Source organism: Sprattus sprattus, assembly GCF_963457725.1.
Source record: "Sprattus sprattus genome assembly, chromosome: 9".
NCBI classification, from domain to species: Eukaryota; Metazoa; Chordata; class Actinopteri; order Clupeiformes; family Clupeidae; genus Sprattus; species Sprattus sprattus.
Window position 1 is genome coordinate 30878588 of NC_137928.1, and position 25890 is coordinate 30904477.

General features: G+C 42.2%; 2 protein-coding genes across 2 annotated transcripts; one reads left to right on the forward strand and one right to left on the reverse strand.

Annotated features, from left to right (window-relative positions):
• Window positions 1-779: 779 nt before the first annotated feature.
• tsku (tsukushi small leucine rich proteoglycan homolog) lies at window positions 780-11520 on the reverse strand. Its single transcript, XM_080845351.1, has 2 exons — window positions 11427-11520; window positions 780-2575 (listed from the first exon to the last, which is right to left on the reverse strand). The coding sequence occupies exon 2, from the start codon at window positions 2567-2569 to the stop codon at window positions 1511-1513; it is 1059 nt and encodes a 352-aa protein (XP_080701477.1). The 5' UTR covers window positions 2570-2575; window positions 11427-11520; the 3' UTR covers window positions 780-1510.
• Window positions 11521-14689: 3169 nt separating this feature from the next.
• Window positions 14690-24132, forward strand: gucy2f (guanylate cyclase 2F, retinal; the record flags this gene model as incomplete). Its single annotated transcript, XM_080845191.1, has 18 exons — window positions 14690-15437; window positions 16718-17019; window positions 17244-17598; window positions 17762-17846; window positions 17949-18045; window positions 18158-18277; window positions 18368-18448; window positions 18556-18732; window positions 18852-19008; window positions 19204-19353; window positions 19741-19889; window positions 20327-20490; window positions 20911-21103; window positions 21366-21540; window positions 22590-22688; window positions 23082-23176; window positions 23267-23352; window positions 24048-24132. 18 exons carry the CDS (start codon window positions 14690-14692, stop codon window positions 24130-24132), a joined length of 3318 nt encoding a protein of 1105 aa, XP_080701317.1.
• Between the last annotated feature and the right edge of the window lie 1758 nt (window positions 24133-25890).

Below are 25890 nucleotides of genomic sequence, written 5' to 3' on the forward strand. Positions count from 1 at the left end.
CGTTGGCATTTACTTGGGCAGCTGCAGAGTTTACTTTCAGAACATGTCAGGGAGAAAGTGAAAGTTCCTAAGAGGTGACATTTGACTAAAGAACCTGAAAGACTGGAGAGTTGGCTTTAGACTTCAAAAGAATTCCTTTATGACTCTAAGATACTCTATGACACAAGCTGAATGGCTTTAGTTAAAAAAGATCTGTGTTGAGAACTGATTAATGAAGAATAATGCCATTTGCCATCTGTCCCAAACGAAAGAACACAAATCATGGACTCTAAATGTATTTATTTATTTATTTATAAACAAAGGTAGCCTACAAACAGTTAAAGGACAACGTGTACATTGGATGACTAAAACAGATTGTCTCATTGGTTTTCTTTCTTTCTCTTTTTTTTTTTTTTTTTACATAAGAATCAAAATAGGTTTTCACATCTTTAAAAATCATAGGAAATGCTGCTGTGATTAGCTGCTATTCATCTGCGAAGTATAAATGGAAGGCACAGAGTTATAATGGCAATGGAAACTGTTTCACAGTCAATGCAAGTGGTTGTGAATGATCAGCCATCAGTGAATTCATATACATATACATACTTCTGTACATACAAGCAGACAATTCCACTGAAACGTGTTGTATTAAACATGATCTTAAACAAACACACACACACACACACACAATCACACACACACACACACACACACACATACTGTAGGAACATCAGTCGACATGATAGAAACACCTACACGCATACTTTGAACCCCGTGGGCCATAGCCCTTATATACATTTTTCATCAAAAAATGAAAATATTATGAAAGAATGTGCAACACAACACAATACCTCTGTGTCTTTCTCTGCCAGGCAGAGAAAAGCACAAAAGAGATGGAGAACAGCCAGTCATAATGGATGATGGAATCATTCTGCTCTCTTCTTTCTTTAATCTAAAGGTATGAATGAGTGATGCCATCTGATGGTCATCTTTATGGTATCATCCTGCCCATGAGCAAGCCCTGATATGGGTCCAGTTTACAGAGAGCATCATGACACCAAGACTACTGCATCTGTGTGCATTCAAAATCATGTTGTTATGATACTCTTCAGCAATGATCTAGCAACCTTGTCAAGTCTAGCATCCATCCATTCTCAACTCCCAGCAGTTGGCCTGCTCATCTTTCCACGCAGCATCTCCACTGGGTATATACTACACCTAGAATGTTCCTTTGGCATTAAAATGTTGCTAAAAGAACAGACACATCGAAACATACTGGTGCTCATACTTCCACAACATGGAATGTCTTTCAAAAGATCAGTATTCTTGGTCATTTAAATGTGAAGTGTGCAAAATAAATGCCATCAGTAAAGAGTATCATCATACCATGATATTCCTTGTCAAGTTTGGGAGGGGTTAGGAAGTTCTGCCAAGGCACTGCCCAAGCAGCTGGTGGATTAGTTGTCTTCGGACAAAAGTTGTGAGTTGATGATAACTCAAAAAATGTTTGCAAGGCACAGCGCTGATATCATCACAAAACAGGATTAAGAGGCACAGTGCTGATGTCATGACAGGATATTACATAATCATTTTTGGCTTCTCCCATCTGCCTGTGAAACTGGCCCTGTTTCAATGTCTTCCAACAGTGCATGGTTGGGCTGAGAGTTATGCTTTTGATATTTGGCAAATAGCTCAGAATGGTACTAGGCAGATGTGTCATTCCAGAGTTGGACAGGTTGAGCTCCTGTAAGGAGTTTAGACTGCTAAAAACCTCTGGGCTTAGTGCTGTCAGCTTCTTGTTATCGGAAAGATCCAGAACCTGCAGGTTTTCTAAACCTCTGAAGCTCTTAGGCTCGATCACTGAGAGCTTTGGAAGGCCACTGAGGCTAAGATAGGATAGATCCCTGAGTGTCTGGAAAGCCCCCTCCTTTATGACAGAGATCCAGTTCCCATCCAACACCAGGTAGCGCAGAGGAAGGCCTGAGAGATCAGGGACAGTCCTCAGTCTGTTGTCTGCCAGCACCAGGCTTTTAATGGACTGAGAAGGTCCCTGGGCTTTTGTAGTGATGGCCGTTATTAAATTGTTCGACAGGTCAACGGTCAAGGGCTTCTCTTGACCCTTGGTGGTGAAAACATCAAGGCTGAACTCATGAAATCTGTTATTGCTTAAATCTACCTCTGCTAAGGGCAGTCCTGTGAAACAACCCTCAGGGAGGTTCTCCAGGGCATTGTGGCTCAGGTCCAAGGTCTCCAGGTAGCGCAGCTTGGAGAAGGCCTTAGCACCCACTTTCCTAATGGCATTGTTGCTGAGGTCCAGGCTCACAAGGGTAGTGTAGCCCGGTCCCGTTAGCATGGCATCCGAAATGGCACCGACAGCGTTAAAGGACAAGTCCAGGAAGGAGGTGTCCAGCGGGATGGGGATGGGGGCGGTGCCGGGTCCCAGCCCACTGCAGTCCACTTTGGTCAGGCTGAAGCTGTCGAACAGACCGAAGCTCTCCACTTCACAGCGACACTGAGGATGGCACGTCTGCGCCCCCGCGGCGCCATGGGACAGCACTGTCAGGACGGTCACACCCAGGAGGTACAGCATGGTACCCTAAGAGAAGAGGGAAGAAAAGAGGATTGGGTAGAGGCCTTGAATGGCAAGAGGCATATCTGCATGGCATAAGGACATATATCTGCTTAATAAATACAACTCTGTTCATGTGAGCTGTTCTGCTTTTGTACACCGTCACCACTCTAAAACAAATGACTCAGTATGCTTCTAACTATCATCTGAACCCAGGGGTAGACTGGAGAAAAGAAAGTGGCCCTGGAGCAGTGGCGTAACATGTTTTCGTATCTGCTGCCACGCCCCCTCACCCACGCACATATTTTGCATATAACACTTGGAACTTGTCAGGGTGAATCACTAACCACCGCCGCAACACCCCCTCCCCCCGCGCACATATTGATGTAAATATGTCTATGGCCCACGACTACAGGCCCCAAAGACCCACGGGCCCAGGTGCAATCGCACCCCATATAGTTATGCCCCTGAGGTGGGCCCGTATTGGACCGGCCAAAACCCAGTCGGCCCACTAGGGATTTCCCTGGTATCCCCGATGGCCTCTCCGCCCTGTTCCTGCCTGAACCTCATTATGTGTTCACAGAAGCAAACAGATAAGCTTATGACACATTACTGAGGACATTACACAGCAAAATCAGTCAACAACAAATAGTCATGTTGAATCCCTGAAAATGAACAAAAAGTCAAGTCAAGTCACTTTATAAAACATAGCCGTGTATAGAGGACATACAAATTATTTAACTAAACATATATTTGATATGACATTTATCCTGAAAGATGTTATTATAAACCAGAGTCTGAATGGTTTTCAGTACCACCCCCCCCCCCCCCCCTGTCAGTCCTCCTTCTTACCTTTGCAGCAAACACAAATTGCCCTAGTTTTCATCATCCTTAAATTCCTTAAAAATAAATAAGTTTTTACTTAATTAATTGATCAAAAGATCAGCCCCTCTTTTTTTCTAAAATGTGTAAAGCAATATCTGCATGCTGACTTCGAACAGATTAATTTCTGTTCAATTAAAAATCTGTTAAATAGTGACAAAACAGTTTGTGTTCAAATTAAAGATATAGAGAAGCATGATGAAATCCCTTAAAATGCCCAGTCACCATAGCACCAGAGGCTTTGAACTCTACAGACATTTGGCTAGGAATTGCAATACTGTAATCTAATCTCCTTGCGCTAATGAATGATACATTTAAAATGCCACATAGTACTACGCATTTACTATTGCAGATAAATAACACGTCTGTTAAATAACACAGCACACCTGAATGATCTCTGCTCTCTTGCTCTCCCTGTCAAGGCTCACAACACAAGGTTCCCTCCGGTCACTCGCTCGCTCACAACAAACTAACAGACAAATGAGCACAGCTGAAACTTCTGTTGTAAAACCTGCCCTCCACACCGCCTTCGTTTGACTAAATGAGGCTAATATTATAGGTTAAACGTCTTGATTTATGGACACAAAGCCGCACATAGACACACCCACATATGCCTGCTTGCATGCATAGAACGCTTCCATAATCACACAGGTTAAGCAGGTAGAACTGAGAGAGGCAGCATGACCCTCACTGGCCTTCACAGCAGGTCAAAGTTAACGCATCAGCAAACTCACACAATCCACTGGCCTTCACAGCAGGTCAAAGTTAACGTATCAGCAAACTCACACAATCCACTGGCCTTTGGCACGCACTTTTCTCTTACATAATATGTTTCTTGTGCAACAGGCAAGGTGAACCTGTTTGAAGGGCTGCTCTCAGCTTCGCAATGAAAACTGCTACAGTGACCAACCCCAAATCAATCAATCAATAAATGAATGAATAAAACTCATTTTTCAATGTTGACTCCACAAACAGCCTACACAAAGCATCTTTATAAAGTAAATCCAGTGCATTCATCAGCATGTCGGTCGAGCTGACTATAACTATTAGTACAGGGTTTAACTAGGGTTGAACACCACGATACGATGATCCTTAATAACTTTTGTGGAATGCAACATAGCACGTTTTCAAGGGAGGGGAGATTGGGTTCCATGGTGAATGCTTGGCTTGTTCGGGTTTGTTGTTTTAATTACATCGCTATTCTTTGGTGGGACCTTCCGGAGAATGTATTTTCCTTCATTTTCTTCTTCTTATGGGTTATGATCACTATTGCCCTTTGATTTAATACTGCCCTTCCACTACATGCCCAGAAAATAAGTTTCAGAGATAAATGTGTCTTTCACTGGGCATTCACCACCAGTTCATCCCTGGAGATCTACAGAAGAGCTCAGCAGATGTCCTTTTGGACTTAACACTTCCTCCTCTTCCTCTTCCTCTTCCTCTTGCGGTGTTCATCCGCTCTGACATCTGCACTCTGCCTGGGGGCCGTGAACCTTCCAGGTGTCCAATACATTCTCCAACAAACCCACTCTGCCAGTTCTCCCAGAAGAGCTCTGGGACTCTGAGCAGGACATTTTCACCACCCCCAAATTATTTGATAACACACACACACTGTACACAAACATAGTATTATCAATCCAAACTCAAGAATGCAGTCTGTCATGGTAACGCAAGATGTTTTTTGAGTGTGTGTCACTCATGAAAGAGTTGAAATGCAAAAGGTGTTTTCTATTTGATTGTACTGTAATAGGATGGGGTTGAGTGACCTGTCATGTTATTGTTAAGGTACGCATGGTTTGACTGTGGACGATGGTTTGATACGATCAACAAGGGATTCCACGACACATTGAGATCTACTGTTTTTTTAAACATGAAGAAATAATGAAAAAGTTCCCTGTCTATGTTTAATGTAGATAAACATGCCATTTACATTATCAGCAGTTCAAACTTTGTGCCTTTAAGGGCTTTCAGACGGTCCACAGTAATGTTATTCTATAGGCATTGATATTCATGTACATTAGGTCTATGTGCAGAGTGTGTTTTGGTTTTAAAGCATCGCCCTTTGTTTTGTTTTATATATGTACCGACCAAAAATGCAAACTAATGCAAAAACATAAAGAAGCAAGATGCACATGTAAATAATGTTAAGAAATGCCTTTGTTGTGTCTTAACCACACTGTAGTGTGAGTCGTGTTGTGTCTTAAACACACTGTCCTGGACTGGACACTTCCTGGGATAACTTGGCTGCTGGAAGAGCTGTTGGAGACTGTAGACTGCCATCCGTTGGAAGAGATGTGAAACCAAGGTCTTAAAATCCCTAGACACTTATTGTTAAGAGGTTATAAACTTGATGTCTCTGGCCCAAACTGCCTCATTCAAAATCATGGCCCCCTACATTGTCCCCAAGGTGCACCTAATTAGTCAATTCTGTCTGTTCACCTCCCCCCTAGAGTGGTGAGTACTTGTGCCAGGCCGGTGGTACGCTAGCATGTTAGCAACATCACAAGAGTGGTGAGTACTGGTGCTAGGCCGGTGGTACGCTATCATGTTAGCAACACCACTTGAGTGGTGAGTACTGGTGCCAGGCCAATGCTACGCTATCATGTTAGCAACACCACTAGAGTAGTGAGTACTGGTGCCAGGCCGGTGCTACGCTATCATGTTAGCAACACCACTAGAGTGGTGAGTACTGGTGCCAGGCCGATGCTACGCTATCATGTTAGGACTGTATATTTCTGCTTTCACTACATGACACTGCATGATATGGTACATATGGGTGTGGTCTGCAATGGGAATAGGGACCAATCAGCACTGCACTGGATTACATCAACATGAATGATTGTTACACTATAACAATTACACATAACCAATATTATTAAGACACATATCATAGTGGACATTACATTAAGCAACATATATCTCATTCGTATTATATTTACAGTATAAACAGTATGAACTCATCCTTATTACATAAGTCAATATGAGATCACCGCAAATCGCTGCTAATAGCAATGTAAAGCCCACTATAACTTCATGAAACACACTTACTTAATCAGGTACGCACACAATGCCTCACATACGTATTGAAACAATGATGATTGAAAAACTAGGCACTCAATATGTTTAACAAATTAACTATTACTGCCACTGAATTGGCTACCAATGGATGGATCGATATATAACTGTTAATCTTAACTGTGGGGGCTACACACGTTACGCCATTACTAACGGAGTCTTTCGTACAATATTCAAAAAAACGAAGCTTTATTTCAAGAACACACAGTGCTCAACACTATCCAATAACAACTATCAACTGTAACTTGAAAAGGCATTACTCACCGAACAGCCCGCCAACAGCTCCGGTTAGCATACAGGCTAACTCTCTGCTGGCTGTGATTCTCCCGTAGATATGTGATATTTATATGGGATGTTAGGGAATGACAAAAGGTCTCTGATTCAACCATTCCCGGCGCGATTATATAAGAAACCCTGTCATTGGCTTGGGCGCATTGAGATGCGCCCAAAGAACAAACTGTCATCCGCCAATGAGAAGCTGTCCTTGCTCAAATGTTTCTGCCCATTTTTCTTGCTCTCATAGACTTCAACTTGGCTGGCGCCCAGAGTGGCTTCTCTCAGTGATAAGGAATGGCAATATATTATATTTGGTCACATTTAAGTGGTTGTTGGCAGGGGCTTACGGTCTCCCGCACACATTTAACGCGTTAAAACAGTACATTTCTTATTTTAATTATTAGTGTGCTTGCCCGAAGGGAAGCACAGTATTGTTATCGTCAAGTTTTCTTTATTTATTTATTCTCCCCGTTTTTCTTGCAGCTAACTACTCCTCGCCCGATTGAGATAGAGACGCCATTCAAACACCAAAACGTCCGGCCCGATCCGGTGCAACCTGCTATGACTTTTCGTGGCGGTACTTGCCACTCCTTTTTTATTCCTCTTTTTCATCACCTTTTTCTCTCATTGACTAACATGGTGGAAGGTTGAGCCATTGTGACGTCACCCACTCTGAGATAGGAGAAGGCGAAGCTCTCTTTAATGCCATAAAAATCATGCTAATCGAAAACCACCATCAAGGTTTATATCTCTTAAATGCCATAAAAATCATGTAAATCGAAAACCACCATTAAGCTTTATATCATGATACAGTAGTAGTAATAGCTATCGAGTTGTTTACGTTCACAACCCACAGACAGTTCAAAAGGCCCGACAACAGTCACCAAAGAAAACCTAGATATACTATTGATACAATCGTGAATATAGTGATGATAGCTAGCGAGCTATTTAGCCTTCACCCAGGCTCAGGTTTATTTTGCTAGGTATCTCCGATATCGACGCAGAGACACAGTGTGAAAAAGGATGGAAAACTTAACTAGGAAAAGTGGTTCGGGAACTACGTGTGCAGTAGTTGGCTGTACCAACTCAAGAAAACACCTGAACGAGTGGTTAGATAGAGAGTGCAAAATATTAAAACGAATGTAGTGGCAACAGTTTCAGGTACAGTTTATACACCCGCTCTAACAGTGTTAACCAGTATGTGAGTAACGTGGGTTTTATTAAGGCATAGCGTGTGTAATGTGTAGCTATTTCATTCCGTTTGTTAACCTTTCCGGCTGTCTGTATACCAGCAGCAGAGCGGAGCATTTTACTCCCATGCCATCTCGGAATGAAATAGCTACACAATACACATGCTATGCTTTAATAAAACTCACGTTTTACGAGACACCAACAGAGGCACAACCGACAAGTCTTACCATTGAAGATCTTTGACGTTCGTTCTGAAACTACATACAGCCATCCAGGTTAATCCATGTTGTGGAGAACGAGAGTTGCATCAATCATATTTCATTAAAACTTCACACTTCTTACATTGGACATATCCACCAGCCTAATTAGAATCTGCATTGTCTACTGAGCAGAAATATCTCCATACAGTAGATTTCCCTTCGTTTAGTATCATTTTAAACTTTCCAGATGACTGTATTGCCCCCGCTCGTCAAGTGATACGTGTCCAAAAACAAGGCTCCTTTGTCTGGATAGCCAGAGCTAGCATAACTGCCATTGAAATCCAATGGTAATGCTACCTAGCTAGGTATGCTAACTGTCGGTATCCATCATTAACTCGTTAATCGTTAACCATCATGTCACTGGCTTTAATTTAAGAATGGCATGTTAGTAGTACATTTAGTAGTACATTTAATATCAGTACACTTGATTCATTACTGCTGATGTGTTACTTATATATGTTACTTATTAGCAGTTAGCTACCTAGCCACTATGTGTTCCAGTGTGTTTTCAGTTAGTGTTAGCGGCAAGCTAGCTGCTGTAATATTTGAGTTGAGCTTCAGTTAAGACGCTGCGTACCGTACTTCATCATCACATTCGATTATTTATTACAAACAAATTCGAATTCAGCTGTAGGCATGAGATCTGTATCTTGGAGACTAATTGCATCCACAATTTAAGTACTGCAAGCTAGATAACTATGCAGTTGACACAACACAGGAGGTCCCTGGGCCTGAGAAGGGAAGGGAAGGAGTTTAATGTATAATATGGAATTTTAGATGTGCCTAAAACTAGACTAAATTGTAATGAGTTTTCGAAAACTAGACTGAAACTAAGAAGGATAACTATGACTAAATGTGACTAAAACTATTATGCATTTTTGTCTTAAGACTGAATCTAAAAATAGCTGCCAAAATGAACACTGAGATAGGGGACCCCTTAATCTGCAATTCATGGTTGCTAGCTCTAATCAGATGTACTACCTAGGCTTATAAGAGAAGACTAACTTTTTATGCCAACGAACACCAATAACTAGAACTATTTTTGACAGACTATAAACCAATGTGATACACGTGCTCTCTATCTATACAGTAAAAGTGTTGCTTACGTTAGATACTAGACCTACAGTCTAACTCTAAGTGCATTAAGTCTAACAAGCTATATCTTACAATACACTTTAAGTAAAGCTGACTATGTAACCGCATTCATTCCAATATTGTTGCAGAGATGTTTCCTTTTACCAAGATAACAATTTCAACAATTCACTTAGCTCAGTAAGTCAGTATAACGAAACTCTGGAACTATTATGACCATGACACCTGAAATGTTTGTGCTTAGTAAATATGTAAGTTTCATAATACAGAGAGACAATACATATATTTACATTTGAAGCACAGACAAGATTTATTGCATCCGCAACCAATACAAAATCAAAACAAGCCCAAGTCTCCCTCAACAAATACCGCACAATTCAGGTGCACTCATTGATTAACACGACCTTTGGAGGAATAATTACACCCCATAAGAGATAATGTCACTTGGAGCCTATTTTAAGACTTCTCCAAGCTAAATGTAACACACTAGACCCTTTCACAATAAACAAGCAAACAAACAAACAAAAACAGAACAACAAAGATACCCTCATATGTCTAAACGTCAGTGGAGCCAAAATATAATGGTTGAGCTTGGTTGCTTGCTAAAATATATTGGTTGAAAACAAAAAGGTGTATTCAGTGTCACTGCAGACGGTTACACTGGAAGGCTGGCAGATTCATCCTACAACCTGCATTCAACGTTGTACTGAACACAGAAAACACAGTACTATACAGATTTTGTTCTCAGATATCAGTCTGTGAGGCCCCTCAACAACATATGCGCACTCGGCCACTGCACTGCAGAGCAAGCACACTCTCGCAGTTCGTTCACGAAACGCATTCTAGTTTGATTTATAATGTTTTTTTGAATGTAGGATGGGCGGCGCCCCAGCGCCCTGTATTGACGCACCGCCACTGGTGGTGAGTACTGGTGCCAGGCGGGTGCTACGCTATCATGTTAGCAACACCACTAGAGTGGTGAGAACTGGTGCCAGGCCGGTGCTACGCTAACATGGTAACAACACCACTTGTGTCGTACTGATGTAACACCATGGGCTTGCTCCTCCTTGGTTACTCCTGTGGGGAGAGGTGGGTAACTAGACAGTACGCCTGCAGGGGTATAAGATTTTCATGGTACAATAAGCATCTCTGGAAATGTCACGGTTTCACAGTGTACGGTATAAGGTTCAATTACTAGTGTTTTTTTTTTTTTTTTACAATTACTAGTACTATTATCAGTTACCTTCAAGCAGGGGTCTTCAACAGGGGGTCCGCGGAGTTACTGCAGGGGGTTCGCGAAATCTTTGGTTGACAAGATAATTTTTTTTAATATTTAAAATAATAAAAAATTAAAATTCAACCAATTTTTTTTCCACAAATTTAAATGTCTTCCGAATCAGAATTGTATTTATTCCCTTTAAATTTACATTAACATAAATCCAACATATTGTAGCGAACGTATAAATTGATCGAGAAGACGTTATCTTTCAGTCCAATCAACACGAACAGCTACTCACAGGAGCTCTCTCAAGCTGGGCACCGGTACACCCACAGCCATTCTGTAGGCTGCGGCTTTAGTGAAAGCTTCAAGGGAATGTGGAATTAGTCTACAGTGTGAAGGATATGAATACGTAACATATAATTTGTAGCGCCCTTACTTTACAGCAAGAAGTTAAACTAAGTACGTTTAACCATACAGACATCTTCATGCCGCTTATTGAAGGTCAAGTTCCTGTATTCTTAGTCATGGATGGACAGGCAACTCCACATTCCTAATTTCAAATCCAACAACTGGCACGGATCCTTATATCTCCACTGATGAATCCAGATGTCTTAGAAAAACTACTGTTCACCAGTGAAAATATAACGATAGATTAGAAAAGCCACTCTCCACTAAAAGGCTATCAAGTCGGGTATTCTACTAACCCTACTCTCGAGAGTAACTCTAAGAATTCTGATGACAGACTAACGTAACAAAAGTCGTTGTCACCAATATCTACCCAATGAAGAGTGTGCGTGAACATCGAAATCTCCACCCTTACCTCGAGCAGACGTCAAACAGAATTCTGTAAAGGATTTTGGTATTATAAGTTTAAACTTACAGTGCACTGTTTGTCCAAATGTTGGGTCTGATTTGTCGGGAAGCCTTAGCTGTTTTCCAAGTCCTGCATTAGTCGACTCCGGCTCCCATTTTCAGAGGCTCACACTGTTCCACGGTAAATCTTTTAAAGTAGGATTCCACTACCCACAGACACTTCGTTCCATCGTAAAGGAGGACAGCGGAATCAAATACAATGCTAAACATTGGGCAAGCATGATAGACGTCACTTTAGCAACTTCAGGATGATTATCCGCGCCCAGAACGTCTGGACGCTACATTCACCCTACTTAAGGGTGTACTGTGCCCCCTACTGGTTACTGGCTCAAGCGAGGTCTTTTTTTTATAGAACAGGATCAAATATCAGAACATCTTTGAATAAAATATAACATGTTAATTTAATTTGCAATAACATGTAGTATTGGGATTGAAATGGATGGCCAGAATTTTCTACAGAGAAAGCACATGCTTAATGCCCGCAATACAATAAAAAACTTGGTTGTCTATAAACAATGCGAAGAAGAGAAATCACAGGGATTGGCTGTGCTTTTGATTTCATAGGCGCTTGCCCACAATATGTTTTAGTTAAATGAACTGTTGCTGCATCAGGTGGGCCTTTTCTGCCTTAGACGGAGGGCAATGATTTGAATAGCCCTCTCTGGGTAATTCGTTTGGTTTTAGAATAACGTTGTGTTATTTGGAAAAACTTTCAGAGAGCGTCACCAATAGTCTTACATATAACATAGGTTTTGTTGTTAAATTAATGAAAATGCTTCTGGACTTAAAATTATGCTTAGACGTAGTAAATAAGCAGTGCCCCTCAACACTGCACATATTTAGTCTCTGTTTTGTCCTTTTATGCATTTGTTTATCAGCGCACAGGCGCAATCATCAGTTATCGTCCTTGAAAAGTATGTCGTAGGTCTTGAAGCATTTTATTTATTTCACAACGAAAAGCAATCACTGTGCCTTTAGTCTGTTTATCATATTGCAAAACGGGTACTATACTGAATTTGAAATGAAGAGGTCGAGGCTATTTATCTGATCCATAACTGTTTTATTTCTGCATAGTCAAGTTTGACATCGGTAAACCGTGGGCGGGGCAGGAGGGCATCAGATGAGGCCAGATTTTACACGCTTCACACGCTTAAATGTGGTGGGTCACCTTCGCCATCTGGAGGCAGTAGAAAGAACAGTCGAGAGGTGTTCGTCATAAAAGTGCACAAACCAGAGAAACATGTACCGTTTCAAAATAACATGTTGTATTGTCATGTAAGTCATTTAAACTTGGAGACTTGGATCATAATAATTACCCTTTCACGACCACGACGATAAGGCAAAGTGGTGAAAGACCATGCAATGCGAGGGTAAATCAGCAGGAAAAAGTACTCTCCAGTTTTAATTAGAGTTAATTATTTTTTGGTTTGTGTCCAGAGACTCCAGTTCATTATAGTCCCTTGCGATATCCCCAGGTAGGCCTATGCTGAGATTGCATTTTCATCCACTATTCTGGGCACAGGACAGGGGTGTCAAGGTGTAACGTTTAAGAGGCTCATAGGCTTAGGAGATATGGGTCATCACTGCAAGCATGCTTTAGAATACATTCAAGGAAGAAGCAAAATGCAGTAAAACGGAAAACGATAGACAGTGCTTCTGGTCACAACGAGTCAAATAGATAGTAAAAAAAATGTTAAAAAACAAATCTATTACAGCTTGCCTGTGTTCTGTTACTTTTGGTTCAACCCTTTGTTTTAAAGTCAAATATAAATGTAGGCATTTTTGGAATACGATATAGTTTACCAATCTGCTATCGTTATATTTTATCCAACAGTTGGTTATAAACTAAAATCCCAAACTCTTTCCTGTATTTTGTATGAGCCCTGAGAATCCCTGTTCGCATTCAAAACAAAGGGTTTATCTGACGCACGCAATTGTGCACGAACTCCGGGAATACTCCCAAGGAGAACCCCCTCGTTATCTTTAATTATTCCCACTACACCTGCTTGCAGATTCAATTGAACTGTTGGGCCTGTCACCATCACGCCAACACATTTGTCCAATTACAGCACGTAGCTCTTATTAAGCGACCAAGGTATCTCCATGGCAAAGCTGAGTTGATGGCAGAGGATATGCATGTTACGATTTATATAACCTTATTTTAACGCGCTGCCCCGAATTTATCCAGTCATTGAATGCGTACGTTTGGAAATAAAATATATGTTGGCTCTTTTCTCGACCATGAAAGTCAAATATCACAAATAATGGATGCCCGATGAGTATAAATTAATTATCAGTGAGCGGGGTTTAGTTTATGAAGCCATACATGCCTCAGAAGTATGGACGCATGACCGCAATCCTCTTAGATTGCACCTTACCAAATATGGATTAGGTCCAAGCGTTGCAATTACGTCTCACCTACTGGTCACTTTGAGAGGGCTTTGATTGTATGGACATAAGGGGCAATGGCCTGTTAATAGACATTTAATTCTATTTTAAAACACAGGATGAGAGCATAGAAGATTATTACATCTATCTAAAATGTGTTTTTGTTTTGGCATTCAATCTGATCATCTGATGTGTGACAGTACATTGGAAACAAGGTAATAAACAGGTTGTTTTCACAAACGGATAGATTTGAGATAAACCACACATTTATTGATCATCATTAATATAGTCTGGACGGCTTGTGAGGTGATACCAATATTGATAATAGAAGCCGTAACTCTCCAGGGTTCTGAAGTTGTCTCTTATTGTTGTAGGCGCAAAGCAGCCTGTGCGCACTCTCATCCAATTGGAAGCTCAAGGAAGATAATTAGTTATGGTGTGCCATCTCCATGCAGGGCAACTACGCTTTATCTTATCTCGGTTTACTCCTGAATTTGAAGTTTCGGTATCTGGTTATTGTTAAAGTATTATTAGAGGCAAGTGTTGAACAAAACATGTTCAAGTGAGCTTTAGTGAGTTTCACATCGCCTAATTGGATTTCAGAGTACGGGCGAGCTATGAACACCACGGTAAGTCATTTCTTTGTTGTTTCTTTTCTTAGGACCAACTATTAATTGATTTCAGTATGACATTCGGGTAACAGTACTGCATAAAAGCACTGTGCAGTGTCAGAAGCGATGCTCCCTAATTCAGTGGGAATAGAACTGCGTATGGACCCAGTCTTTGTGGATAACAAAATCATTATTCAACTATTCATTTCACAGACTTTCAAGACTTTCATGTAACGGCAAGGTTTACCAGCACGGATACCCAAGAGAGACAATGCACCAGTTACCACTCCATTTCGGAGGTGTATTATGGGAACTGTCAGCCTATCCCTGTTGTCCAGTTTTGAGAAGCAAACACAGCCTTGGAACTATTATACCATTTTACAACTTTTCACTATGGATACTGCTAGGAGTTCTGACGTTTCCATGTTGTGTTCAGTGTTTAATTTTCAAAGTGGGAGTCCTTGGGCCTTGGAACTGCGACCCAATACACTCGAAATCTCTCCCTTCGGTTGCAGCCAAATTGGCTGTGAGCAGGATAAACGAAGATCTCAGCTTGGATCTGGGATGTCAAATAGATTTTATGGTTCTCCAAGAGCCCTGCGAAACATCGAAGGCTCTGTCGGCATTTGTGAACTACGAGAAACACGTCGATGCTTTCGTAGGACCCGCAAATCCAGGTTACTGCAATGCCGCTTCACTTTTGGGTAAAAACTGGAACAAGGCAATTTTCTCTTGGGCTTGCATTAATTATGAGTTGGACAGGATGGAAGGATATCCAACTTTCGCACGAACTTTACCGTCTCCAACGCGAGTGCTTTTTACTGTGCTAAAGTATTTCAGGTGGGCCAATATTGGCATAGTCTCCTCCGATGAGGATATATGGATAGACACGGCTGGCAAAGTGGCGAATTCTCTGAGGAGTCAGGGGCTCCCCGTTGGCATAGTGGCGTCTGTGGGGAGCAATGAAACCGAGATGGAGGGCACCCTAGGGGACATTCAGAGGGCAGGGGAAATAAAAGGTAAGTGCTTTGATTGCCTATTTGCCGGGACAACAGTTAGCCGACTAATTTCTTTCTTGAAAACATCTTTGGAGAGCAGAGGATTCTAGTTATCCAGAACATGACATAGGACCAGAGCCCTTTACATCTTTCATATAACATTTGATATGCAAGCTGTTAAACGTATCCATTTGGCATATAACATTTGATATGCAAGCTGTTAAGGTATCCATTTGGCATATAACATTTTATATGCAAGCTGTTAACCGATCCATTCCAAAACCAGACTCATACAGCGCTGCTATATTTTTTTGTATTCATTTTGGAGAAAAAGATTACGCAAGATATTTTAAGGTGGATGGGAAGTTGTATTTGTCATTTAAGACACTCTTAAAGCAAGCTTAACCCTTCCTCTAGATTAAATAACTTGATAATCTTCTTGCATGCCTTAGGCAGAGTAACAGATGTTGTCAATAAACCAGTGAAAGTTGACCATATTCCTGCTAATATGACTGGGATTGACAGCATATGACATCAGAATAATACCATGGAGTGTATTTTTCCTTCTACACACTGAGCGTCTGGCTGTACTGGTCATGGACTCAGTGTGCACGAGTTAATACACACCAGTATTTAGACTGCTTACTAACTGTGCCACTGGTCTTTACTAACCCTACCTGTATTGACCAATAGCTTTGCCTGTGCCGTGGTGACTTACTCTCTGCACTGACCACTTACTTACTGCACTGTCCACTGACTTACTGCACTGATCAATGACTTACTGCACTGATAACTTACTGTCTGCATTAATCAATGACTTATTGCACTGACCACTAACTGTCCGCACTGATCAATGACTTACTGCACTGATCAATGACTTATTACACTGATCACTAACTGTATGCACTGACCACTTACTGTCTGCACTGATCATTGACTTATTACACTGATCACTAACTGTCTGCACTGATCACTAACTGTCTGCACTGATCAATGACCTACTGCACTGATCAATGACTTATTGCTCTGATCACTTACTGTATGCACTGATCACTAACTGTCTGTACTGATCACTTACTGTCTGCACTGATCAATGACCTACTGCACTGATCAATGACTTATTGCTATGATCACTAACTGTATGCACTGATCACTAACTGTCTGCACTGATCATTGACTTATTACACTGATCACTAACTGTCTGCAATGATCAATGACCTACTGCACTGATCAATGACTGTCTGCACAGATCAATGACTTATTGCACTGATCACTAACTGTCTGTCTTGTTATCTCTGCAGTCATCATAATGTGCATGCACTCTGTGCTAATGGGTGGGGCGAAACAGAGAGCTTTCCTGCTGAAGGCCCATGACATGGGTCTGACCCGAGGGAAGTATGTCTTTGTGCCTTATGACGCCCTCCTCTACAGCCTGCCCTTCTCGAACACCTCCTACTTCACTCTGCAAAACGACACAAAGCTTCTACAGGCCTACGACGCTGTGCTGACTATTACCGTGGCGTCAGACCTGATGTCCTTCAGTGAAGCGTTCAACATGGCCAAGAGATCTGGAGAGCTCACTGTGTCACATGACCCAGAGCAGGTGAGGGCTGCACATGAGTTCATGTCATATACTGTAAATGCTGAACATTTGAAGGGAAACCATGCAACCACATTACAGTGTTAATACATGCACAAAGTGATGTCGTTCTGTGTCCAGCTTACAATCACTCCCCTACTATAAGCATATTGCCTTCTCAGTCATCCATTTCTGAGGAGCACTTGACATTTTGCCTGTGTATACTGACCACCTGCACTGTGCCACAGGTCTACCCTCTGTTTGGAACCATCTACAACGGGCTGTACCTGGTTGCCAAAGCGATACACAATGCCCGGAGGGCTGGCCAGTGGCTCAGCGGCACTAACCTGGCATACTTCACTCGAAACATGACCTTCAAAGGCTTCAACCAGAACATACGAATAGACAGCCAAGGAGAGAGCCAGACCAGTTATGTGATCTTGGACACTAACGGCTGGGGGAGCCAGATGTATCGGTGCTATCTGGTGGACCTCAGCACCGGCACGCTGCAGTTTGGTGGAAGGTCAATCCACTTCCCAGGAGGATCTCCCCCTTCGCCTGACTCAAGCTGCTGGTTTGACCAGGATGCAGTCTGCACTGGAGGTATGGATGGCATGAAGCAACATAATCAACCAAATACACAAGCAATTCCCCCCTCAAAAGACACACAAAGAAATCAAACAAACAGACAAACAAATACATAGATAATGAATAATAATTCTCCACAAATACAAATGTAACTAAAAGCTTGTCTCTTGTGTTGTAGGTGTGGAGATCATCTATGTCATCATTGTGCTTGTTGTTATCTTGGTGCTGGGCCTGGGAGCCCTTGGCCTGACCCTTGTCATAAGGTACATTAGTTTACCTGGTTTGTTATCTGGAGTGTTTGGCAACATTATGAATCTAAGCAGGTGAAAGAGGTGTGTGTTCTGTGCTGTCTGCGTGTGTGTCAGGTGGAGGATCCAGCAGATCCAGCTGGTGAAAGGGCCCAACAGGATCCTGCTGACTCTGGAGGACCTGACCTTCATCGACCCTCAGCTAAGCAAGCAGGCAGGTCTTTCCCACATTTGTCTTTAAATCACTTTTCAAGCGAGATGGGCTCACTTATTTTTCTCTGTTAGCCTCTGTCTGGGTCTTGAATGGAATATTTTGTTCCCTGCAGAAAATCACTTTAGAAGATCTCACTGCCTCAAGGAGTGCTATTGAAGACAAGAGTCAATTTAACTCTGAAATTAGCGTAGCAACAGTTACACACGAGACATCAAATGTGGCCGTCTATGAGGTATGTAGGACATTCCATTGACACTCTACGTTTGCATTACCCTTAGTTGTCGAAAGATCAACTATCTCAACTCATCTCTTTCAATTTCAGGGTGACTGGGTGTGGATGAAGAAGTTTAAAGACGGGCATTTTAAAGAAGTGAAACAGAGCACAACCAAGATCTTCACAAAAGTAAATTCTCAAGCTCTTCATTAGCAGCTCTTCTTCTACATACAACATGCCTCTTGTTGGGAAAGCACCTCAGTAACTTCTTGATGACTATGTTTGTTGATTTACAGATGAAGGATCTACGGAATGAGAACGTCAACCCATTCCTGGGCTTCTTCATAGACTGTGACATGTTCGCCATGGTGACAGAGCATTGCTCTCGTGGGAGCCTCCATGACCTGTTAAGAAATGATGATGTCAAGCTGGACTGGATGTTTAAGTCTTCACTACTACTAGATCTCATAAAGGTGAGGAGGAGCGAATGTAGCAGTGGATTTGCTCTCCAAAGAGTAAGACCTATAGGGCCAATAGGAGATGTTGAGTATATACAAACGTATAGATATATGACATTCTTGTGTTCCATTAGGGCATTAAATACCTCCATCATAGAGACTTTCCCCATGGGAGGCTAAAGTCTAAGAACTGTGTGGTCGACGGCCGCTTTGTCCTCAAGATAACAGACTATGGTTTCAATGAGCTGTTAGACAACCAGAAAGCCCCCAAAGAGATCGCTCCACCAGCAGGTAAAATTCACACACACGCACACGCACACATACATACACACACACACACACACACACACACACACACACACACACACACACACACACACACACACACACACACACACACACACACACACACATGTTTGGGTACAAATGAGTGAGATGAATAAGATTGATATTTGTCATTGTCTCATATACTTGTCCTTTCTTCAGACTTGTTTTGGACGGCCCCTGAGCTCCTCCGAGACTTAGAGCATTCACGGAAAGGGACCTGCAAAGGGGACGTGTACAGTTTTGCCATCATCCTGCAAGAGGTGGTGGTCCGAGGAGCTCCGTATTGCATGCTGGGATTGTCTCCAGAAGGTAGGGCATTCAAGAGTTAGTGAGTGCAAATATTAGTATCATATTCAGTTTCAGCCCATTCAGGAGGTGGATTTGATTCATTTGTTTGTGATTAAGAAAAACATAAGACACTGTCATGGTTTGACATGATAAACTAAGCCCGGACTTGTGAATCATCTATGGAGTTGGGACTATTATTATGTGAAGTATTGGCAATGATAGTTGTCATTTTATATATATGATAAGCAGTAACCATGCCCTGCCCTGACTATAAAAATCATAAAGATCCTGCATACATTTGATGTTGCTATGCAGTCTCCATGACTGTTCTATCTAAAGCCGTAGTGTCAGATGCATTACTGATCAATACAAGTTGCCATGGGCCTCTTGTTGTGTTGAACCCATCAGAGATCATCCGTAAGGTGAAGAAGCCTCCGCCCATGTGCAGGCCCACGGTGGCCCCCGACCAGGCCCCGCTACAGTGCATCCAGCTCATGAAGCAGTGCTGGAGCGAGCAGCCAGAGCGCCGGCCCACCTTTGATGATATCTTTGATCAGGTAGACGGTCCACCTCACAGCAGCACCTTTAGAATGAGATCTTTGATCAGGTAGACTATCCACCTCACAAACCCTTTAGAATGGGAGCGCCTCCTGGGTAGACTGTCCACCTCACAGCACCTTAGAATGGGATCTTTGATCAGGTAGACTATCCACCTCACAGCACCTTAGAATGGGATCTTTGATCAGGTAGACTATCCACCTCACAGCACCTTGGAATGGGATCTTTGATTAGGTAGACTATCCACCTCACAGCACCTTGGAATGGGATCTTTGATCAGGTAGACTATCCACCTCACAGCACCTTGGAATGGGATCTTTGATCAGGTAGACATGAACATGCAAGAGCACAATGGTTAAACGAAAAATGGTGCTCTGCTTCATGTTCCGTGAAAATGGCATCAAAAATGTATCAAACCATAACGATTTGTGTTCAGTTCAAGTTCATCAACAAGGGCAAGAAGACCAACATCATAGACTCCATGTTGCGAATGCTGGAGCAGTACTCCTCCAACCTGGAGGAGCTTATCAGGGAGCGGACGGAGGAGCTGGAGGTGGAGAAACAGAGGACAGAGAAGCTACTCTCAGAGATGCTCCCGCCGTGAGTCACTGCTCACCTCACCTCTCCTGAGGCCAGAGATAACCCGGTGGATTAGACATACTCTCTAATCACTTTTTGTCAGTCAAGGATTAGACACAGCCTTGGACTGGTTCCCATTGTGAATGGACACAAAAGAAAGTTGTCCCTTTCCTTCCTTTAAATATATAACCTTAACCCTAACCCTAACCCATAAATAAATATGACTGCCCAGATTATTCACCTCCATTTCATTTATTAATTTCAGATTTCAAATTATTCACCTACATACATTTGTCTCAAAGTGTCATGATGGAACCTCAGTCTTCACTTTTCCCTTTTGGTCTAGGCTGCATTTTCCACACATATTCCTAGAAGGCACATCTTTATAGTTCTGCTCTATGTCCTAAAAGCATCCAAACACATGACATTTCCCTTCATTAGCTCTGTGGCAGAAGCACTGAAGACAGGTGCCACTGTGGAGCCGGAGTACTTTGACCAGGTGACCATCTACTTCAGCGACATCGTGGGCTTCACCACCATCTCTTCCCTCAGTGACCCCATCGAAGTAGTGGACCTGCTCAATGACCTCTACTCACTCTTCGACGCTGTGCTGAGCAACCATGATGTGTACAAGGTTAGTCTCCAAGGAGCTGAGGCAGAGAGATGGAGGGATGGTAGAGAGGCATGGGGTCAGTTCTGACAGAGTTAGATAAAGGGATGTATATTGTGGTTGGATGGGGCCCTATGAGCTGTTAAGGCAGATTATATTGCAGTGGAGGAGACTTGGGAGCACAGGGAAGCAGACAGACAGAACATATGACAAAGAGAGAAAGACAGGCTCAGTGTACCTCACTGTCACCATAGCAACCAGATAAGGCGTTGTTTTGTTCCTGTAGGTGGAAACCATTGGTGACGCTTACATGGTGGCATCAGGTCTCCCCAAGCGCAATGGAAACAAGCACGCGGCAGAGATTGCCAACATGTCCCTGAACATCCTGAGCTCAGTGGGCACCTTCAAGATGAGACACATGCCCGAGGTGCCAGTCAGGATCCGCATTGGCATCCACTCAGGTGAGCAGGGCAGCTGCGCGGGCGCTGACATCTGAACAGTCACTAGGGGCTCTTAGGACAAACATTATAGGTTAAGTGTAGTTGAGGCTCTTTCTTGATATGAATGATAAAACAGATAGCCTGGATACCAGACTGAATTTAGCCTCGCCCACCACATTTGAGGTCTGGGAAGTTCGGTCTGGCACTGCGCCGTTGGGGAGAAATGATCAGTTTTCAGAAAAATGACCTAACCAATCAAATTGTAAGGGCGGGCTTTATACGATGATGGACAGATGATCAACTAACGCTTGTGTTGAATTAACGGTAGATTCGAAATCGCACCAAGATGGCAGCGTCTCGGGAGCCTGTTAGTGGGAAATATTTTATGGGAATTAAGCTATCTACACGACTTTTTGTTATGTCTACATTGACTTGGTTAGTTGTGTATGTGCAACACGAATGTTGCAGAGTATTGAAGGTCTTAACTGAAGCTGTAGACCATTTTTTTTAGGTTATTGCTAACGTTTAGACCAAAAATCTGTTGAAACACATAGTAGCTAGCTAGCCTCACTGCTAATAAGCATAACGTGAGCATGCATATCTCACAGATATTGACACCGCATTTATTTTGAAAGAGGAACAGAGAAACGCGATCAAGGCATTTGTCGATCGAAAAGATGTTTTTGCCGTCCTTCCTACGGGATCCGGTAATAGTTTAATGTAGGCCTATCAGATGGTCATACTACGTTGCTCTGATTGGTTCTAGGTATCCAATTGAGCGAAGAGGCATTTTTTTCCCTGATTCGTTGAAACACGCCCCATAATCACAGCTCAATGGAGCAGTATCAGACTCATATTCTGACTAGAATTATGAGTATGACATCGTCAGGCTATAAAACAGATTTAGAGGCCATTTCTTTTTCATTTCAACCATTTCAATTCTAGATAATTTAGTATGGAATACCTTTTTTAAATAGATTTAGACCTTTTGTTTGTTGCATTCATCGTTGGTGCTATGTGTGCTGTGTGTTCTTTGAGTGCATTGTGTGCTCCTTTTGCATTGTGTGCAGGTCCGTGTGTTGCTGGGGTGGTGGGTCTGACCATGCCTCGATACTGTCTCTTTGGAGACACAGTCAACACTGCCTCTCGAATGGAATCCACAGGACTGCGTGAGCACATTCTGCTTTGTTCTGTTGTTCAATTCTATTCCAATCTGTTCTATTGCATTGACATGACCAGCATGACTGTGAGAATGTTGTGTAACTAATCACTTCTATCATTCAGGTGCTCAGTAACTCAACAGTGAAGACTCGTAACAAGTCCTAGTAACTACTACTGCTGATAATGAATAGTTCATGTATGTTATGAGGAGAAACTTGTCAATAGACATAGCTGGGTAGAGCTGTTGGACAATCACTCTCAATATGCTTTAACCCCATCAACTCTACAACCATCTCCTGGGTACTTGCAAACCTGTGGTGCTTTATGTTCTCTATCTCTCTCTCTCTCTCTCTCTCTCTCTCTCTCTCTCTCTCTCTCTCTCTCTCTCTCTTTATCATCAGCTTATAGAATCCATGTGAACATGAGCACTGTGAAGATCCTGCGCTCCATGGAAGAGGGCTATAAGATTGACCTCAGGGGGAAGACGGAGCTAAAGGTGCACACATGCTCCGTCTGTGCTCAGCATTGCTTCTGGGAGTTTCATTCAACCGGCCAAAGATAACCTCATTATGTTTTTCCAACGCAGGGCAAAGGTATCGAGGAGACATTCTGGCTTGTTGGGCAATCTAGTTTTACAAAGCCTTTGCCAAAGCCACCAGAGATCAAACCAGGGTAAGAGAATTAATGCATTCAGATTCTCAATGTGAAGTTACACATCATAACACAGAACTGTACCAATACTGTCCTATTCACTCAGAGTGTTGAGAGAGAAAAACAACTATACTGTTTCAACTGAATACTGTCCACCTACCTTGTGCATTCTAATGAGACATGTCTGTGGGTGTGTAATGTAACTCTATTCGCATGCAATGCGTGCATCTTCACCATGTCCACCTCAGGGAAGATAATCATGGTCTTCATCCAGAGGATATTGCTGCATACAAGAAAAGGAGAGCAGAAAAAAGACTAGCAGATTCTCAAAATCGAAAGCAAGGAGGTAGTGCCTAGCGTGTGCTGTTGTGATGTCGTGATGTGTTAGCTGGTGATAGCAGCTCTGTGCTTTATGGGCCCAAACAGCTTTTGATCTTTATGCTAAGGAGGTATTATTTGTGTTTTTGTGCTTTTTTGTGTTTGGCTTTGTTGTGTGTGTTGTTGCTTCTTTCCTCATATTGCGTGTTTGACAAACTATAATGATGGTGTTAATTAGAGCACACCGTGTAGAACATCTGTTACATTCATCATCTTGGTCTGGAAGCCCTTTCCCATACGACAAAGCTAAGCAAATCTGATTATCACTGTGAATAACTGTTAAGGAATCGTATTTCCTTTCAAGGAATCATTTTGAGAAAAAACTTGATATCTTACAGAGACAACTGGCAAGACATGGTGACGGAAGAGATCAAGACCTTGTTCCGGAAAGCCAACAGGCAAGTGGACAAGCCCAAGATCTGAGAATACGACAGACAGGTGGAGACAACGCTACAAGCTCAAGACAAACAGGAAGAAGAGAGAGCAGGGGAACGGGTGCAGGGTGAACGTCACCCAACACCTGACCTAATGGAGGAGCCTGTCCGGCACACAGACCTGAGAACAGCATGCATAAACCCTGCCTGATCAGCGTGGCTTACATGGAGCGCTGTAATAGGATTGACCATGGGTCTCACTAATCTCCCTCTGTCCAGCGCAGCTGAAAGCCACTGCTCTAATGAAATGAAAGTTGTCTTGCGATAGGGTCACTGGGGGGAAAGAGTGTCCTGAATGCCTTCTTAATGGACATTACAAGCTGCTACCTTTGGCCACCGCGTGGCTCAGCAAGTCTACTGTGGGAGCCTCTAAGGCACTCTATTCTTCTGTCATATGGGGGGGTCTTAACTTCTGGTCCAGCTATTGGCCCTTCACTATAACGCTCAGCATCTTCAGGGACAGGAAAGGAAAGCTACTGTCTAAACTGCTTTTAAATATATGTTTGGCTTGTAACTGGAGTTGGCAGTGAATTGCCTGAAGAGTCACTGATGTCTGCGCTAGGTTGAAGAACTGGGCTGTGCTTCTAGTGCCACTGTGTGGGAGGGCTTCACATTGCAAACCTGATGAAAATAGAGTTTTAATCAAACATGAATAAAGCACATCTGTATAGTGCCAGTACACGTCATGCATAAAGTCTGAATTGTTAAGTTAGAAATTTACATTGAATTCAAATTTCATATGCCTGTTTGATTGATGCACAGTGTAGGGTCGTCACAAGTACTTGTACAAAGACTTGCCCTCTGGCTTTGTCCAGTCAGGTCTCAAGAGAGTAATATGTGACTGATAACTAATGACACTCAGAGATTACAGGCCACGCCCACATTTAAGAGATGGTATTCTCTGCTGCACTTGAAGGCACCTCAACATGGTCCATTGTATATATACTACTGTATTTATTTTTAAAATCAAACAAGATTGTATATAATTGTTGAATGTAATGGAAATATATAGTAGATATTTATTCAAGAGAACTATCATGAAAAGATAATTGTAGGCAGTATTGTAGTAAAAAAAATTGTTGGGAGGAACTTATATTTAACTGTAGAAGACCCATGACATTAAATAAAACAATTAATTTTGCTCAGAGTTTCTTATCTGTTCATATGAAAGATGATAAGATGGTTGGGTTGGTCATTGTAACTGTTGTACTTTTGTAGCGTAGTTATTATTTAATGCTTTTGAGCCAAGATTATATTCATGTGGACATTTATTTATAAATGTTTCTAGGTTACCTATTAAAGGCACCCAGTGCAACTTTCGAGGCTTAAAAATAAACATTCAATTTCTAGTCTTTTTTACACGTAGTAAGTTTCAATAACTCCATACCATTACATATCGACATTCTAGGAGCAAAGATGAGACGTCGTTGTGTGGTGAGAACTGATAGAAAATCGTAAACAACAACAATCGCCGCCATTTTCCCCCCAAATCTTTATTTATTGGTGCCACCAATAAATAAAGCAGGATTCCAGTCAATGGAAAAATAGCCTCTCCCCTTCGGCGATTGTTATTGTGTACGATTTTCTATCAATTCTCATCACACAAACATCTCATCTTTGCTCCTTGAATGTCGATATGTAATGGTATGTAATGAAACGTACTACGTGTAAAAAAGACTAGAAATTGAATGTTTATTTTTCGAGTCTCAAGCCTATAAAGTTGCACTGGGTGCCTTTAAGGAGCATG

Excerpts from the sequence above, each read along its gene's own strand:
- tsku (XM_080845351.1), bottom strand. The coding sequence starts at position 2,569 with ATGCTGTACCTCCTGGGTGTGACCGTCCTGACAGTGCTGTCCCATGGC.